This window comes from Lacerta agilis, chromosome 14 (genome assembly GCF_009819535.1).
Source record: "Lacerta agilis isolate rLacAgi1 chromosome 14, rLacAgi1.pri, whole genome shotgun sequence".
Classification (NCBI taxonomy): Eukaryota; Metazoa; Chordata; class Lepidosauria; order Squamata; family Lacertidae; genus Lacerta; species Lacerta agilis.
The window spans coordinates 16,301,597-16,318,988 of NC_046325.1; the positions used below are offsets into that span (position 1 = coordinate 16,301,597).

General features: G+C 47.9%; 2 protein-coding genes across 3 annotated transcripts; one reads left to right on the forward strand and one right to left on the reverse strand.

Moving 5' to 3' along the window:
• Positions 1 to 325: 325 nt before the first annotated feature.
• MBOAT7 (membrane bound O-acyltransferase domain containing 7) lies at positions 326 to 13,100 on the reverse strand. The gene is made up of 8 exons (XM_033169649.1): positions 12,785 to 13,100; positions 7,905 to 7,985; positions 6,083 to 6,212; positions 5,026 to 5,152; positions 4,780 to 4,936; positions 3,652 to 4,012; positions 3,253 to 3,438; positions 326 to 1,128 (listed from the first exon to the last, which is right to left on the reverse strand). The coding sequence occupies exons 2-8, from the start codon at positions 7,978 to 7,980 to the stop codon at positions 747 to 749; spliced, it is 1,419 nt and encodes a 472-aa protein (XP_033025540.1). The 5' UTR covers positions 7,981 to 7,985; positions 12,785 to 13,100; the 3' UTR covers positions 326 to 746.
• A 158-nt stretch (positions 13,101 to 13,258) lies between these two features.
• On the forward strand, positions 13,259 to 17,355 carry TSEN34 (tRNA splicing endonuclease subunit 34). 2 transcript variants are annotated; one of them, XM_033170689.1, is made up of 5 exons: positions 13,259 to 13,328; positions 14,206 to 14,478; positions 14,835 to 14,997; positions 15,582 to 15,836; positions 16,977 to 17,354. In XM_033170689.1, exons 2-5 carry the CDS (start codon positions 14,230 to 14,232, stop codon positions 17,162 to 17,164), a joined length of 855 nt encoding a protein of 284 aa, XP_033026580.1. In that variant the 5' UTR covers positions 13,259 to 13,328; positions 14,206 to 14,229; the 3' UTR covers positions 17,165 to 17,354. The 2 variants fall into 2 exon arrangements, with proteins under 2 accessions (XP_033026580.1, XP_033026581.1); XM_033170690.1 differs by lacking the exon at positions 13,259 to 13,328 and adding an exon at positions 13,511 to 13,549 and having other exon boundaries at positions 16,977 to 17,355.
• The last annotated feature ends 37 nt before the right edge of the window (positions 17,356 to 17,392 follow it).

A 17,392-nucleotide genomic window follows, 5' to 3' on the forward strand; every position in this document is an offset into this window, starting at 1 on the left:
AGGACCCCTGGACGGTTAAGTCCTGTCAAAGGTGACTATGTGGTTGCGGCGCTCATCTTGCTTTCAGGCCGAGGGAGCCGGTGTTTTTACCTTAGTATCTTCTGATGACCTACCGCCCAGAAGCAAATCTCCAATATTCGCTTTTCCCTGCCACATACACTTTAAAGGGTACAATTGTGGCAGTAAACTCCCACTTCCAAGGTGAGAGCTGGGAACGGCTGGGAATGCGGTCAGGGATGGAGCTGTGCTCATTCTTGCAAAGTCACAGTTTCTCTTCCTGTAACATGGGTGTGTTTGGGTTGTTGTTGTTTTTTAATTTATTTTAAAAAAACAATAGATAAGAAAGAGGAACCAAGTTCTGGAGAGATGCTATGAGCCAGGACTTCTGACCTTTCTTGGAAGGTGAACAAAAGCCAGTAGGAAAATCTAATAGTCAAAGGTGTTAGAAGTTAAGATTTATGGGAGTTCCCTCCCCACACACTCCCAGGGAAACACTGGTGCCAAGTGAGGTGGCACTGGGTGTTGGTATTCCTAAGTCCTCAGGTATGAGAACAAGTGAGGAGCTGAGTTTTCGAGACACAACTCCTGGTTCCTTATAGTCGGATCCTCAACGATGGTTTCAACGATGAAACACACGTTAAAAAAAAACCACAAGTCTTATGTTGAGTCCCATCTGTTCCCTCAGCCTCCAGGGCCTTCGGCAGCACTCCATGCCGTGGGCTTATGCCGGCCTTGGCTCAGCCCCATCACTCCTGCTGCTGGGGTTTCTCCAAAGCACCATCTTTGTCCCTCTGGGAGGCCCGCCCTCTCTGGAGCCCCAGCCATTTCCCCAGCAGGAAGAAGGCCAATGCCCCCAAGTGGATGCAATAATAGATGGAGCTCCAGTAGCGGACGGTGTCCTCGAAGGTGAGCAGCACAAAGCCCATGCACATGTAGTCGTAGGCCCTCATCTTCAGGAACCACTGCACCCAGTCGCCATAGAGACGGCCGGCAGGGGTCAGGTGCCTCAAGAAGCCGCTCTCCATTGCCCCCTCAGCTGCTAGGCAGAGTGGGATGGTAAGGAAGCTGAGGTAGTAGCCGGGGTGAATCCCATGCCAGTATGCAGAGATGAGCATGGTCCAGGCGCTCCTAGGAAGAAAAGAGAGCCTTCTCAGTCCGAGAATCCTCCCCTCAGGCCAATCCAAGCACATATCCCAGAACCCTTCACCATTTCTCCTCACACTTTCCCACTCGGTCCCCGACTCCTTCATTGCCGTTGTTACACTTTGGTCAAGTCAATCCCAGAATCCTTCACTGCAGCTCTCAAGCCAAGCCTCCCTTTACATTTTGTTGCCTTCCTTGTTCAGCTTATCTACATAAAACCAAGTTGCCAATCTCCTACACTTCTGTCAGCTCTTCCTCTCTTGGCCCACAGCCAACCAGCTATCCATACTCTGCCAAGAATAGTAACAATACTATGTCTGATACATTTTCTTTTTTAAAAATCTATTCTGGAACATAGAACTGTGCTAGCGAAACGACACAATTAACCCAATGGCCTTTTCAAAAAGCCAGGTTTTCACCAATCGCCTGACCAAGTATAGTGATGGAGCCCGATGGACCTCACTTGCAAGGAATTCCTCAGGATAGGCACCACCAAACACCCCCCCCCCCAAAAAAAAACTATAGCTACTTGACACCAGCCTCACATCCTGAGGTCATGTTATGAAGACCTGCAGAGGATGAAGCACAAACACCAGAAATTGAGGACCCTAAGGAACTGGCAGGGCCCCCTGAAGTCAATGCTTAGGCCCTTCAGTGCCAACTGCTGTTTAGGAGTGTGGTTTAGGAGCACAGAGTATATAAGGCCTCCCTCTTGAATCTTCCAGCTGCTGGAAACGGCACAAGTCTCTGGCTCATGGCACCGATTCTAGCTTCCTTGCTGCTGTTTAGAAGCATTACTGCCTCCAACTGTGGAGGAATAGCCATTGTGGACAATAGCCACTTAACCTCCATGAATCTGTCCAATCTTCTTTTAAAGCCATCTAAGTTGGTGGCTATCACTACCTCCTGTGGAAGCAAGTGCCATAGTAAAACAATGCATTGTGTGAACAAGGACTTTCTTTACCTGCCCTGAATCTTCCAACATTCAGCTTCGTTGGATGTCCATGATTTCAATGTCACGAAAGAAAAACTTTTCTCTATCCATTTTCTCCATGCCATGCATAATTGCATACACTACTATTGTGTGAACACTACTGGACTCCCTGTGATGCTGATCTAGGACATGCCTGAGTGTGTCCCTGGTTCATGTTTGGACCTAGATGGATTCTCTGCACTGGACCTTGGTTTGTTTGGACCCTGTTGCATCCAGTTACACCAGTTACATCCAGTTACACCAGTGTGGTGTAGTGGTTAAGAGCGGTAGACTCGTAATCTGGGGAACCGGCTTCGCGTTTCCGCTCCTCCACATTCAGCTGCTGGGTGACCTTGGGCTAGTCACACTTCTTTGAAGTCTCTCAGCCCCACTCACCTCACAGAGTGTTTGTTGTGGGGGAGGAAGGGAAAGGAGAATGTTAGCCGCTTTGAGACTCCTTCGGGTAGTGAAAAGCGGGATATCAAATCCAAACTCTTCTTCTTCATCCGCAGCCCTGCCCTCTTGGGTTGACAACATGGGTGAAAGACTTGTGACTGGGCCCTTAAGCCCTTGAGGGCAACCCTTGGAGGGACTCAGGTGACGACTGCAGCAGGTGGGGAGGAACATACCAACTCCCACCATTTCATAGTCTTTCATGCCAACTGCCTCGCTTTCTCCATCTACAGTGGAACTTCGGGTTACATTAACCTCGGTCTACCGCCGCACGCGCATGCACAGAAGTGGTCTCTCTGGTTTTAAAAACTTTGGGATATGGCCGGAACTCCAGAACAGATCCCGTTCGCAACCGGAGGTACCACTGTATTCCAGAATGTTCCACTGCACCATCCAAGGTCGCAATAATATTTTTGGCTCAACGTTTAGTTCTTTACGCACTATTGCTCAGCTAACTCTCAATTGCATATTTATGCTACTCCCCCTCATGCCTGTGTTTCTCTACTCTACCTGTCTTCAAATCAACCAACCAACCAACCACGTATCCCAGAATCCTCTTTACTGGCTGCTCCCAGAAGAACCTTCCCTGCAATTCATCTCAGAACCTCAGAGTCCACCTTCACACCAAGCCACCACAACAGGCCATCTCCCACATACCCCCCCAATGATACTACTTTGCTCACCTTAAGACATAGGACCGCACAGGTGCGCTTTTGTAAATGTACTGCGCCAACCACCATTGGACACTCATGTTCCAGTAGCGCATGCCATCCTTCACCTTGACACAGAAGTCAGTGCCATGTGGATCAATGTTCTTGATTGTCTCATAATCATAGGTGATGCTGGATGCTCCCCCTTCATCTGAGTTGCTTTAGAAGTGTAAACAAAACAAGAACATCTTAATGCCCTCATGAATTGACTACTGCAGTGCTCTCTACATTGGGCTACCCTTGAAGACTGTATAGAAGATTTAGCTAGTGTCAGAATATGGCACCTTGCCTTCTCGGGGCAGGACAGTTCCATGCCATTCTCTAAATCTAGCCCATCTTCTACTGCAGACAGGGAACATCTCCTTGACTAACCTGCTGATCGGCACATATTCCACAGTGGGCCCACCGCCTGACCGTGATTTGGCGGTGGTTGGATAGGCACCAAAGGCAGCAGAAATGCAGGCGCATTCAGCGCAGAGCCAGGCGACATAGAAGCGCATGCGGAAGACGAAGAAGATGGGTACCATGTAGAAGATTCGGAACAAAAGTCCCCGTTCGTAGAAGGAGTCGCTCCGGACATATTGGAGGGGGAAGAAGTGAGAGGCCACCAGGAAAAAGACCCCAAAGATGGGGATCATTTTCATTCTCGAAAGCAGCGGTTTCCAGCTAGGGATGATTGTGGAGTTAGGCTGGTTCAGCCAATCGTGGTAAGTACGGTAGCGAAAAAAAGGGCCTAGGTGCAAAAAAGAAAAGAAATTGAGATCAATGAGCAGACAGAAATGAATTGTTCCTCAGAAAAACCAAGGCACACAAAAGCCTATCATGCAGCCACACATTTTAATAGAGGGTGCTTGGGTGCTGGGTAAGAGTCTGATGCGTCCAGTAGCCTAGCCCTATCTCTTCTCACGGGATCTGGTGCCACAAGCAGAACCTGCAGGATCTCAGCATTCATTCCAAGTTTCTAGCCCTCATTATCTGCTGCAGAAGTAGCATTCAGATATTTTTGTGCTGTTCTCACAAAGCAGAAAAGGAAAGAACAATCAACGTTACCACACATGAACTGGAAAGACACACAAAGATAATGAATGGAGAGAGGAAGAAAGGCATATTCTTTCCATAAACACCAAGGGTCAGAGGCATGCTGGTGCTACTATGGATGCACACACACACACACACACACAATCATGCCACGAAACCAAAACGTCAGCAGCTGTGACGATTAAAGCAACAGGCAAAGGTGAAATATGCTTAGTTCTTTTGACTTCCGGTTCTTATCTCTTATCTTGATTTCTCTTCAAAAGACAACTGGAACAGAAAATGGGAACCCCCAGACCCTCTGTCTCCTGTCATCAATTTTCATATTTGTGGTGAAGGGATACAGACTAAAGCTGTGGTAACCATGATTTTTAAAAAAAAAAAACCACCCCTAGAATTTGGTGCTGTACACATATTTCACCCTACCCAGTTTGACCACTGCTTTCTGTTAGGTAACTCGGGTACCTGTCATGAGCCCAACATAGCAATAACTGTAGCACAGTATCTCCACCAGTCCGGGCATTTTAGGGATCACGCCAATCACTGGACTCTTGGTAAATGATGTCACATCCTGTTTCTTCGCCCAAGTGAGTTCTTGCACTTCGTTGGCTAAGCTCACCATCTGGGAGACACAGATTAAGGCATCATGGGAAACGAGCTTCCTAGGGAACCCCTTCCCCATTCCCCTGTCCAAAGCACAGCCCCACTTACCTTGAGAGTGAGTAAGAGCTGCACAGCATTGGTGAAAGGTGTTGGCTCTGGGATGCCAAAGTAGGCAATTGTGCGGAAAAAGAGCAGGTAGGAAAAGGTCCAGCCAAGTGTCAGGTAGTGACAGGCCCTGGTGTGTGTGAGGGGAGAAGCAGATAAAAGGCTGTAAATATTAATGAACTATTCATTATTCTTTAATGAATTGTTCTCCACAGAGGTGTGTCTGGCATCTTCTTTATGCAGCTTTCGGCAAATGCTAAAGATACACCTCTTTACCCTGGCTTCTGACATTTGAGGTGTACTGTATATTTTAACACTGTGCTTTTGTTGTTGTAATTCATCCTGCAACATTAGGGTAATAGTAATAGTAGGCTAATAATAATAATAATAATAATATCCACGCACTCTACTCTGGCTGTTCCATTCTCACTGACCAATATCCTAATGTTGTAAATTTACTGAAGATATACATTTTCAAGACCTGCCCTATTTCTTTCCCTAGACTATATTTTTTTCAACTGTGTGTTTTTAATGTTGAATTTTAAATTCTTGTAACCTGCCCTGTGACTTTAGGCTGAAGGGCAGGTAATAAATATAGCAACAACAATGACAGTAAAGTAATAATCTGGTAGACGTTTGTCCCATTTTCAGGGTCCTGGCTCTACCGGTATGTCTCTGTGTCAAAAGGGACAAAACCTTCTTTTCTCTAAACCTGGGAAGCGTCTGTGGCCTTCTATGTGATAATCAACTGCCACTTCTATCAGTCCTAGCCAGCATAGCCAGTGGTAGTCCAATCTCTGGAGGAGCACTGGTTTATCTGCCCTGATCTTAAGCCCCCCATTGCTTCAACTTTTTAAACCTCACAGGTAGAAATTCCGGAAGATCCAATTCGCACAATCCCAACCTTGCTTGCTAAACTGTAGCCACCTGGAAACAACCAAACCACATTTGCAAGGTGTCTTGTTTCTTCTTATTAGGCCTCCCGGCCCGCCACACAGAAGTACAAGCGCCCGCCCCGCCCCCGTTTCCCATTCCGCCACCCCCCAGCTTCCTCCTTTACCTTGGTGAGATGTTGATTATCAGCCACGTCCCCAAGATGGTGATAAGCGAGTGGAGGGTGTGGATGTGGCAGGTCGCCAGCGTGAGCACGAGCCCCGCAGCTGCCCCTCCAAACTGCTTGATCCTCAGGTCTGTAGGGAACAAGCAGATTTAAAAAGTTTCCCCACTGCAAACAGTTCCAACACAGTGTTAGGGATTGCAAGTCAGCTCAAAAAGGAGAATGCAGGGAAAGAGAGATCAGAGCTTGGTGGTAAAGCAAAATATTTACATGCTCAGGGGACACCCCCCCAGCACAACCATTCAGTCAATTCCCATTTCTTCCTGTTCAAGATCAGATAAGTGATGGGAAAGACCTCTGCCCTGCCCAAGACGCCTGAGAGCTGCTCCTAACCAGAGAAGAACATTAGGCTAAAGGGAGAAATACTTTTATCTCGTATAAGGCAGGTTTTTGCACTCTCCCCCCTTACAACCCTTCCCCTCCAGAATAAAACCCCCAAATGGAATCTTTCATCTTAATTATTTTATTTATTTGAAATGTTTAGAGCCCACCCTTAATCCAAGGACCCTGGGACGGGGAACACTACACCCTCAATGAATAATGTTCAACACCGATAAAAACAGGATGAGTAGACCTGTTCGGTATAAAACTAGTTCAGGATGAAAAAAGCAGACCCAGTCCCCAAACACCTTTGCAAACAGCCATGCTTTTAAACTGAGGTCAGGAGAACACCAACAGAGACACTTGTAGAATCTCAAGGGATTCCAAAGTCAGGGTTGCCACCACATAAAAGGCCCTGCTTCCTGACACCATGTATATTGGTCAGTGGCGTAAGCAGGGCCTCCCTGGCAGATCTCAACTCCTCAGTAGGACTATGCAGGAAAGGTGCTCCTTCAATTCATCTAGCTCCCAAGTTGTTCAGGGCTTTATGTGTTACTGACAAGGGCTTGAATTCAGAGCAGAAACATACCAGCAACCAGTGCAGACTCTTGTACCTTTGAGAGGTGCACAAAATTCTACTACGGCTGCAGATTCCCCTGTCATTACAGCCCTGGGATAGTAAAATCCACACTGAGCAGAATACTGCATTCTTTGCAAATGGGCATTTTTATCATATTATGCCAGGGCTTTGTCAGCTACACTGCCTCCCAGTCCATTTCCAGACCCACTTTAAAGTGCTGGTTTTAATCCATAGAGCCCCAAACAGCTTGGGAGCAGGTTACCTGACTGATGACCTCCCTGCGTAGGTGCCCACCCAAACCTTAAGATCCCCTTCAGAAGTCTAGTGACAGGTGTCTCTACCAAGGAGAGGGTATTTTTGGTAGCGCCACCCTGACCATGCAATATGGGCTCCCCCAAAAGGCTCTCCTGGAGTCTTCTCTGTGGTCTGTTCAGCACCGAGTAAATATATTTTCTTACTACGCCAGGATTTTTAATTGTGCTTTAAATCTGGGCTGCTTCATTTGGTCTGGTATGCTTTATGGCCTTTTACTGTTGACTTCTAATCATGCTATTTTTTATTTTTAAGATTTGCTTTTGTCTGTTTTGTTCGCCTGCTACCCGGGGAATTAGCAAGATTTCGGTATCACTTCATTAAAAACACCCACATAGACCACCGTTGCATAGATGGACAGCTATATGAATGCAACATATCAAAAAGAAGCAACTTCATCTCAGGGCCTTAGGAGTCCTTGGGCAATGCTTGGGCCGAAGGCTTGGTTGCTTAAATCAGACTCTGCAACAGTCCCCCGCCCCCCGCCCCCCCCCCCGTAGACATGGCATCATCTCCTTCAACTCACTTTGGCTGCCCAGATTTAGCACTCACCCCCTTTCTTGAAGAGGAAGCCGATGGGGATGGAAACGAGAAGGACTGCCAAGTAGGTGACTTCATCGGGTGACATTGTGGCTGGCAAGAGATGCAGAGAGTCAGAACAGGCTGTGCAGGATGGTTTGGAGAGATTAATGCTGGGAATACTGGGGAAAAAACTAGGGAGAAGGCTGTGCTACTGGTCCGGCAGCTGGTTTGAGGTAGGGTGAACATCTCTGAAGGAAGTGACCCAGATGCTTGTGGCTGCAAATTAATATGATCCAGAAAGGTCAAAGCAAGGCTACTGAAAGGTCGGGCAGCTTGTGGGGACCAAACAGGGGTCAAGGGTATGAGCCAGGTCTCTTCGCTTTCTTCTAACAAGGAGAGTGGAGCAAGTAATAGAACCATAGGCTTTGTAGAGTTGGAAGGGACCACGAGGGTCATCTAGCTCAACCCCTCCAATGCAGGAATCTTGTTGCCCAATGTGGGGCTCAAACCCACAACACCGAGATTAGGAATCTCATGCTTTACCGAATGAGTCACCCACAGAAAAGAACTGTCAGCTGCAGGATACCACACCTTTCAGAGTTGCACAGAAAACAAGAAGGCATGCTGGGTGAGGAAAGCCACACTTGAGTGGAACCCCCCCCCCCTTTTTTATTGATTGCTTGATTGCATTTGTACCCCACTCTTCAGCCCAAAAAGGCTCCCAGAGTGGCTTATGTACAATCAATTAAAACAGGACAATCCCTGTCTGCAGGCTTACAATAATAATATTGGGGGGAAGCACGACACACAGTGGGAAAGGGGCAGGGAGGGAAGAGGGGGGGGGAAACCAATTTTGTGCAACTCTGAAAAGTACAGGTGTTCTCCTTCTACCTTGCTCCCAGCCTTCCACATTCTGAGCTTCATTTACAAAGACAGATTGCAATGCAACCCCCCTTTCCTCCTGTCCCCCGCTGGGGATGACTGTAGCTGAACACACCCAGACCAGTTTCCACACACTCCACCCCCGCCACTTTCTCCCCGTTCCTCTTGGCTGATGTCCTTGTCTCCCTATAATCCCTCGCCTCACTCCTCCACCCCATGCTTTCTATATTTAAATAGGAATCCTTCAGCTAGATTAAAAGCAAGTGTCTATCTAAGGAGTCCAGCAAGATGCACACAGAGAGCACGCACACACACACTCTTCCCCTCCAGTGGCTAGAGTTTGCAGCAGGCCTATACCTTGCATAGTTTTGCAGGCCAACCGCAGCCCACCCCATTTTGCCTGGCATCCCTTGTGGTGGTGGTGGGGGATTCCAAATACTCATTACTTGCAACCCTTACCCAAACCTTCGGAGGAACAGCTAAGGTCCACCCAAACCCATCAGACGTAGGGACGAGAGAATCCCTGCATCGCAATGTCTACACATCTCCTTCCCTTTGCTGGATTCAGAGGTAAATGCTGGGGCTGACTCCCAATTCCCCCCCTGCAAATTTGCAGCTTCGAGGCCCACCTCCATCAAAGGCTCCTTCATTGACATGAGTTGCTGAGGGAGTGAAAGCCTTGTGTGCACTAGGGAAGGGTATTGTTGCTGAGAGCAAAGAGATGGACTAAAGTGGAGGTAGAGGGTGCAGAAAGACCTGCTAGGTGAAGAAAGTAGAGCGAGCTGAGAGAGGAAGTGCGGAGAATCCTGGAAAGTTGGGCGGTTTTCTGTGTGAGGAATAGATGGAGGTATATAGACAGGAGTGTTATGCAAAGTATAGGAAAATAGGAAGTAGATAAGAAATTAAGCTGAAGAGACACTGAAGAGGGTGAGGGAATCTAAGGCTCCGTACATTGAAAGTTCCCGGGACCTGTAGTTTGTTAAGGTTGCTAGGAATTGTAAGGTAAAGGGACCCCTGACCATTAGGTCCAGTCGCGGACGACTCTAGGGTTGCGGCACTCATCTCGCTTTATTGGCCGAGGGAGCCAGCGTACAACTTCCGGGTCATGTGGCCAGCATGACTAAGCTACTTCTGGAGAACCAGAGCAGTGCACGGAAACGCCGTTTACCATCCCACCGGAGTGGTACCTATTTATCTACTTGCACTTTGCCATGCTTTCGAACTGCTAGGTTGGCAGGAGCTGGGACCGAGCAACGGGAGCTCACTCCGTCATGGGGATCTGAACCACCAACCTTCTGATCGGCAAGCCCTAGGCTCTGTGGTTTAACCCACAGCGCCACCCGCTCTGTGTTAAAATACAGTTCCCAGGATCCTTTGAGAGGGAGTGAACAGACGTCTTGACATGCCCCGCTACAGGTGAGAAAGTGCTGTGTTCAGAGAGACTTGATGGTGTGGTGGGAAATGCACATAATGGGAGGCAGGAATAAAAAGAGTTAACATAGCATGGGCTAAAAGGAAAAAGAAAACAACTCTGAGCCTAAGGAACTTGCCTAAAGCAAAAATCCGATATGAAATTACTAGTTTCTTAAACGTCCGAGGAATCTGGAGTGGAGCTACAGGTTTTATTTTTTGTTTTAATAATATGGACAACAGAGGCACATAGGTTTAACCTACAGAACAGAAGATTAATCAGAGCCATTAAAGCAGTCTTCACATATATGGAAGGGCTGCCATGCAGAATACAGGGCAGAATTGTCTGAACCAAGACTAGAACCAAATCTGCAGGGAAGCAGATAAACATTAGGAGGAACTTCCTGACAGTATCAGCTGTTGGGCAGTGGGGCAGGCTGGGGGTGCTTCAGCAGAGGCTGAACAGCCACATGCCAGGGATGTTGTAGTTGCATCTGTTCATTTATTAGCAAAGCACAACTTGAGCCAATTTTTTTTTCCATTGGGAAAAGAAATGCCACCTACTTAATTTCTCCCTTGAGTACAGCTATAATTGTGCTTGGAAGACTTTCTAGAAAACATCATGGCAATGCTCTTTTAACCTCTGCCAAATACTTCCTTGCCCACTCTCCATACAGCTCCCCACCCATCAGATGGGAGCTGCAATCCCAAACATCTGAAGGGCACCAGGTTGGCTGGAACAAAATAAAAAATAAAAAAAATTCCTTCCAGTAGCACCTTAAAGACCAACTAAGTTTGTTCTTGGTATGAGCTTTCGTGTGCATGCACACTTCTTCAGATACCACACGAAAGCTCATTTGTTGTTGTTGTTGTTCAGTTGTTCAGTCATGTCCGACTCATCGTGACCCCATGGACCAGAGCACGCCAGGCACTCCTGTCTTCCACTGCCTCCCACAGTTTGGCCAAACTCATGCCAGTCGCTTCGAGAACACTGTCCAACCATCTCATCCTCTGTCGTCCCCTTCTCCTTGTGCCCTCCATCATTCCCAACATCAGGGTCTTTTCCAGGGAGTCTTCTCTTCTCGTGAGGTGGCCAAAGTACTGGAGCCTCAACTTCAGGATCTGTCCTTCCAGTGAGCACTCGGGGCTGATTTCTTTAAGGATGGATAAGTTAGATCTTTTTGCAGTCCATGGGACACTCAAGAGTCTCCTCCAGCACCATAATTCAAAAGCATCAATTCTTCGGCGATCAGCCTTCTTTATGGTCCAGCTCTCACTTCCATACATTACTACTGGGAAAACCATAGCTTTAACTATACAGACCTTTGTCGGCAAGGTGATGTCTCTGCTTTTTAAGATGCTGTCTAGGTTTGTCATTGCTTTTCTCCCAAGAAGCAGGTGTCTTTTAATTTCGTGGCTGCTGCCACCATCTGCAGTGATCATGGAACCCAAGAAAGTAAAATCTCTCACTGCCTCCATTTCTTCCCCTTCTATTTGCCAGGAGGTGATGGGACCAGTGGCCATAATCTTAGTTTTTTTGATGTTGAGATTCAGACCATATTTTGCACTCTCCTCTTTCACCCTCATTAAAAGGTTCTTTAATTCCTCCTCACTTTCTGCCATCAAGGTTGTGTCATCAGCATATCTGAGGTTGTTGATATTTCAACATACCAAGAACAAACTTAGTTGGTCTTTAAGGTGCTACTGGAAGGATTTTTTTTTTGTTTCGACTATGGCAGACCAACACGGCTACACCTACCTGTAACAGGTTGACTGGGTTAGGATACCCAAAGTGGAAAAGCTTCAGCGGAATTCCTGCAGAGCAAGAAGAATATTCAGCCCTAAATTTAGAGCCTCTGGGTATGTGCAGAATGCATTCCCCCAGTTAATAGCACTAAACAACCCCAATAAATCAGGGGTTACAGGTAAGAGCTAATCGTTTGCCTGCTTAGAAGCAAAACACAACGACTTGTCAACTTCCAGGGCTCCCCCAACCACAAAATGAAAGAAAGAAAAATCCTTGGTAGCAGGCAACATTTTCTGTGGGGTTTTTCATCTGATGAGGAATGTAAGGAGGAATATTTTTTTTTAAAAAAAAAATCATCTGGGGAACTACAGTAGAGGGGGAATGAATTGGCAGTGTAATTCCTCAGGTAGGTGTTGCACGCACATACCAGATTAAAATGGGAAGAAAAACACTTAATGCAATGTTGTAGCCCTTGTGAGGAAGAAATCTATCAAAAAGCAGGTTTCAGAGAGATTGGCGCTGCACACCCCGGGGGGGGGGGTGATTAAGGCTATAACTACACTGTATAATACCTGAAAATAGAGAACCAAGACGTGCTGTCTCCTATTGATCCCCGCAATAATACTCCTGGGCAAGTCATCAGTTCCCCATCTAGAACTTATGCCTGAGCAAAAAATAAATAAATAAATTTGCCCCATCCATGTTTGACACCGATCCAGGGAACTCTGGAGCCCTGGCTCCTAGCCTTAGGCCCCATACTGGTGAGCCACTACTAAACCCCCTTCATCCTTTCCCATGGAACCCAGGAGTCCGGCTTCCCAGCACCACCCAGTCTCCTTTTCCCAAATCAACCACCCCGCCCGGCACTCACCTCTTCGGAGGGGCCCTTTCGGCACGTGCTGCTGCCCAAAGGGGGAATCGAGAGCGGGGGCTGAAGGAGGGAGGGAAGGGGCAAGAAGCGGCAGCCTAGCTAGCAGCGCAATGCAAAGAGCTCAGCTCCTTGCAAAATCCATTTCTGAGATGGGCTGCCCCACCTCCCCCTTCGCCTCCAAGCAGCCTTGCAAAACAATTTCTCAATCTTAGGTGCGCGCTTCCTGTCTCTCTTGCACAGTTTCCTTTGCTTTGCAGGATGAACTGTGCGTGATGGAGGGGGAGGCGGTGTGTGCATGCTTCCCCCACCCTCCTCCTCCTCCTCCTCTTTTGCACCGCCTCTGTGTCTTCCCAAGACCAAGCCATTGGCTCCTTCTCGGACCGTCTATTGGACAGCGGAGCCATCACTCCAAGCGCTGCTGCTGTGGCGAAAGAGTGATTGGAGGGTCATTTAGAGCAAAGGGGGCGGGGAATAAGGGTAGGAAAATATCTCCGGGATTCGCACGCAAGAGGAACCTCATGGCTTAAGAGCAGAAGGCGATCCGGTGTGGAAAGTGGTTTATGGGGGTTAAAACGGGGTGGGGAGGGTGCTGGGAGTGGAGGGAGCAGGACTCCTGGGAAGGAGGAAGGGGCAGGGGGGCTGGTGATTTAAGGAAGGGTCTTGATTTTGGGGTGATGTTGCAGGAAACGTAGAGGCTGTGTCAGGGGGAGGGAGAGTAGGAGAGTACATCGTCCCAACCTTTACTAGCAGCCTACTCTTCATCTGGTATATTATTGTATACCCGCCCTTCATCCGAAGATCAGACGTAATCGGTCATAATGATCGATGTTGCCTGAAACTTATTGCCTGAAACTTAAACCTTATTGCCTAGACAGACTTACGGTGCAATATGCATGTATTTGCATATGTTTGCTTCCCTTTCCATAAAGCATCTTATTCCAGAGAGGTGCCCCCAACCAATCCACTGCAAGCACCCCAAGCATACCCCCCCCACCATGCCACCCATTTTATTCTTATTTATGTCCCTGGACCAGTCAGAATTTATTCAGTATGCTTACAACCCATTGTATTGCTGCTGTGTTTCTGTTCAGGGAGGGAGAAGAGATTGGCCAACATATCCTTTTGGGTTCTGGGAGCAGAGAGATTGTGCTGCTTTGCTTTACAAACAATAAAACTATTTACATAAATTACAAACCTATTAAATAGTGGAGAGAGCAGATTAAAGGTGACCTGTAAAGTAACCTGCCTCTGCCATTTTAGGTACATTTCAGTGCTTAATATAAGAACGTCCGACAACCAATTGCTTTTACCCCAAAGGCTGCTGGCAAAACCTTTCAAAGGAGTGGATCCCACCCCAAAAAATATTGAAGTCAAGTGAATGTCATAGTATTTTTGTGGTTGTTCCTTTCCCATCTTCTCAGGGAAGCACAGGTACAGGCCGAGGCATGATCCGAATCCACATCTTGGAGGGAAAGGCTTTTGTGTGGAATGCTGCTGATGTGCGGAGATTGCGGGAGGAGCATCGTATTGTCGGCACACTGGTTGGAGCATTAGCTCGGAAGCCGCGGCAGAATGTGCGGCTGGGGCTGCCCCTGCAGCTGCTCCCGGAAGAGGTCCGGCTACTGGCAGAAAAGGGGTTTGCAGCCTTGTTCAAAAACGCAGCGTCCCAACCCCTTCGAGATGATAAAAGCCAGGTGATGGGTCAACCAATCGTCGCTACCCAAACTTGGAGCAAAAGTGAAGGATGCTCTGCTTAATTGCTGCAAATTGTGCAGTGTAGATCAAGGGCCACCAACCTTTTTGAACCCCAGGGCACATTTGGAAACCAGAGACACTGTTGTGGGCCCCATACACACACTGCTGCAACCGAGCACACACTGCTAAAACAGAGTACTTCTTTCAAGCCTAATTTCATTGGGGTGGCATGAGGACCCAGTGGGCACCAAGGGAAGGTCTCTGTGGACATGTGTCTGCCCATGGGTGATTTAAATGCATGGTGTGGATGTGGCCAGAGAATGGGCAACACTGAACTTGTTTTTTGTTTCTGCAGGATCCTTCAGCTCTTGAGGAGGTAGCCGCCTACCAAAACGAGCAAGAAGAGAGCTATCAGGAGCAGGTTCGGCTGGCAGCTGAACAGAGGAAAGCCGTGCTGGGCACTCTTGCTGAACGTATAGCCCAGGGCCGGGCAAAGAAACGGCGGCAGGAAGAGGGAGGTGAGCGTCAACATTTGCTGTGTGGCAACTATTTTGCTTTATTTGGAAGTGCCCCAGGAAGCTGCAGAAGGTAAGGTAAAGGATTCCTGGAAGGTTAAGTCCATTCAAAGGCAACTGTGGGGTTGCGGTGCTCATCTCGCTTTCAGGCCAAGGGAGCTGGCGTTTGTCCACAGACAGCTTTCCGAGTCATGTGGTCAGCATGACTAAACCGCTTCTGGCGCAACGGGACACCGCGACAAGAGCCAGAGCGCACAGAAATGCTGTTCACGCATGTGTGTGACGCGATAAGGCGCTTCAGGATGCGGACCTTTCAGGTTACGAATGGGGCTCTGGAACGTATCCCGTTCGTAACCAGAGGTACCACTGTATTTAAAGGAAGGATCTAGGTGGGCTTCCCTTGGGGAGAGCTTTGCTTAATCTTGGCACCACAACCAAGAAGGCCCTGCCCTGGTACCTATCTGTTATAGCTCAGGCTAGTCATTGGTGGTAAGGACTAGACAAGGACCACAGCCATAGGAGGGAATACATAGAAGAAGGTAGTCCTTAAGGTAGCCCGGTTACAAGCCACTCTATAATATTTCCAGATCCTCCTGCAGAACCTGCAGAATCGGAATCCAGCTTTGTACTTCCTCGACAATCTATGATGGTCCAGCTCCCAACAGAACGAGTACATCCAGGCCCAGAAGAAGAGGTGGACTGGCATGTCCAATCCCAAGACTGGCCTTATGCTGGACAGGAGGACCACGAGATACGTTACCGCATTTTCCAGAATCTTTGGGAACGGGGCTACTACGTCACCAGTGGGAGCAAATTTGGGGGCGACTTCCTTGTTTATCCAGGTAGCGGCAGGCTTGTGGGTCTTGGGGAATCAAGTTGGGGGTGTGTGTGATAAATGTTATGTTTTTCAGAGTTTGCCCCCCTGAGCCTTTTCAAGCAGAGAGCGCGATATCAAAGTTCCTGTGTCAAAAAGGCAAATACAAATAATTAAAAGCTGGGCAATCTTCTCCTGCAGTTTTGCCTCTTAGCCCAGGAGTGAATGGAATATTTGCTGAAAGGCCTAGCCTGCCCCCTATTGGAAGGGTGAGAGGTATTTAAAGAGGCAGGCAGGGTTCTCGTCCCCGTCTTGAATAAATAAATGCTTCCTTCTGTCCTTGTACACAACAGGGATTCAGAGTCCTGTTCTGCTTTGCAGTGAATAGCAGCCTTCCTTTCTATAGTAAATACAGGTCTGGTGAAAATGGGGAAGGCAAGAGTACTCTAATGGTTTCAGGAGTAATGTCTACAGAATAAAATATTGCATTTCCTTGGTTTGCTGTGCATTGCCCTGAGATCTCCTTGGGATGAAGGGAGGTGCAGAAATTAAAGAACATGTGTATGTAGATAGAATTCTGAAGTGGGAGTATACAACAGATTATGGCAGGGTTGATTGCCTCTGTGCAAGGTTCTTGCCATGCTCTTCCATTTGCCTTCCAGGCAGGAAATTCTGTCTGAAACCCTAGAGAGCCACTGCCAGCAACCAACCATAGTCTTCTGAAATTGAGTGTTTAAAGTAGGAAGACTTGCAAAGCCATGCATTTGACACGTGGGTGACATCATGATGATGCCATCATGTGATAGGTGGATTTGATGCCTGAAAGATTTGGCCCATACAGCCGAAAAGTTCCCCACCCCTGGTATTGACAGTGGGACTTTGCCAGGCTGCCAAAAACTTACAAAATCCCAAGCTCTTAGCCCCCCCCCCCTTTTTTTTTGCAGCGCTGCTGATCCCAGGGTTCTTGCTGGGCAGGTAGCGGTTGCTGCTACCCTTAGGAAAAAATACTTTCCTTGACTCGAGGACATTTTTTGCTACGGCAAAATTCAAAACAGCTTCGTTCTAGAAAGATGAGCGATTGTTAAGGAGGTAGGAAGCTGTCTTAAAAACCCGAGATGGGCTATTTCCCTCTTCTAACCCTGCCTTTCTCCCTCCCTCCCTCCTACAGGTGACCCCATGCGTTTCCATGCCCATTACATTGCCCTGTGTGTCTCTAAAGACACCCCTCTCTCCCTGTGTGATGTCATCAGTGCAGGACGCCTCGGCACCAACGTGAAGAAGACGGTGCTGTTGTGTTCGGTGGACCAGGATGGGACTGCAGTCTTTACGTCCTTGCAGTGGAGTGGGATGCAGTGAGAGCGGGATGCCAGTGGCGATTAAGGGTTGCCATTCCAACAGTGGGCTTCAGCTATTATAGCACAGTCTACTCCTGCTGTTCTCTTACTTCGTTTACAGTTAACTCTCCACATTACAATTGTGCAAATGATTGTCAGTGTGTGTAGTTAAGTCTCCCAACGGACATCTCCATGTGCAAATGTCTTCTGGAGGGCAGCTGTGTGTACATAAGATGGCCAAGGAGAAATA

What these genes read in the sequence shown, in the direction of transcription:
- MBOAT7 (XM_033169649.1), bottom strand. Translation starts at nt 7,980, where the DNA reads ATGTCACCCGATGAAGTCACCTACTTGGCAGTCCTTCTCGTTTCCATC. An exon ending in AGCTCTTACTCACTCTCAAG is followed by an intron (nt 4,937 to 5,025) that starts GTAAGTGGGGCT and finishes TGTGTCTCCCAG; the next exon opens with ATGGTGAGCTTAGCCAACGA. An exon ending in GAATATGTGCCGATCAGCAG is followed by an intron (nt 3,439 to 3,651) that starts GTTAGTCAAGGA and finishes ACACTTCTAAAG; the next exon opens with CAACTCAGATGAAGGGGGAG.
- TSEN34 (XM_033170689.1), top strand. Translation starts at nt 14,230, where the DNA reads ATGATCCGAATCCACATCTTGGAGGGAAAGGCTTTTGTGTGGAATGCT. An exon ending in TTCGAGATGATAAAAGCCAG is followed by an intron (nt 14,479 to 14,834) that starts GTGATGGGTCAA and finishes TTGTTTCTGCAG; the next exon opens with GATCCTTCAGCTCTTGAGGA. An exon ending in ACGGCGGCAGGAAGAGGGAG is followed by an intron (nt 14,998 to 15,581) that starts GTGAGCGTCAAC and finishes TAATATTTCCAG; the next exon opens with ATCCTCCTGCAGAACCTGCA.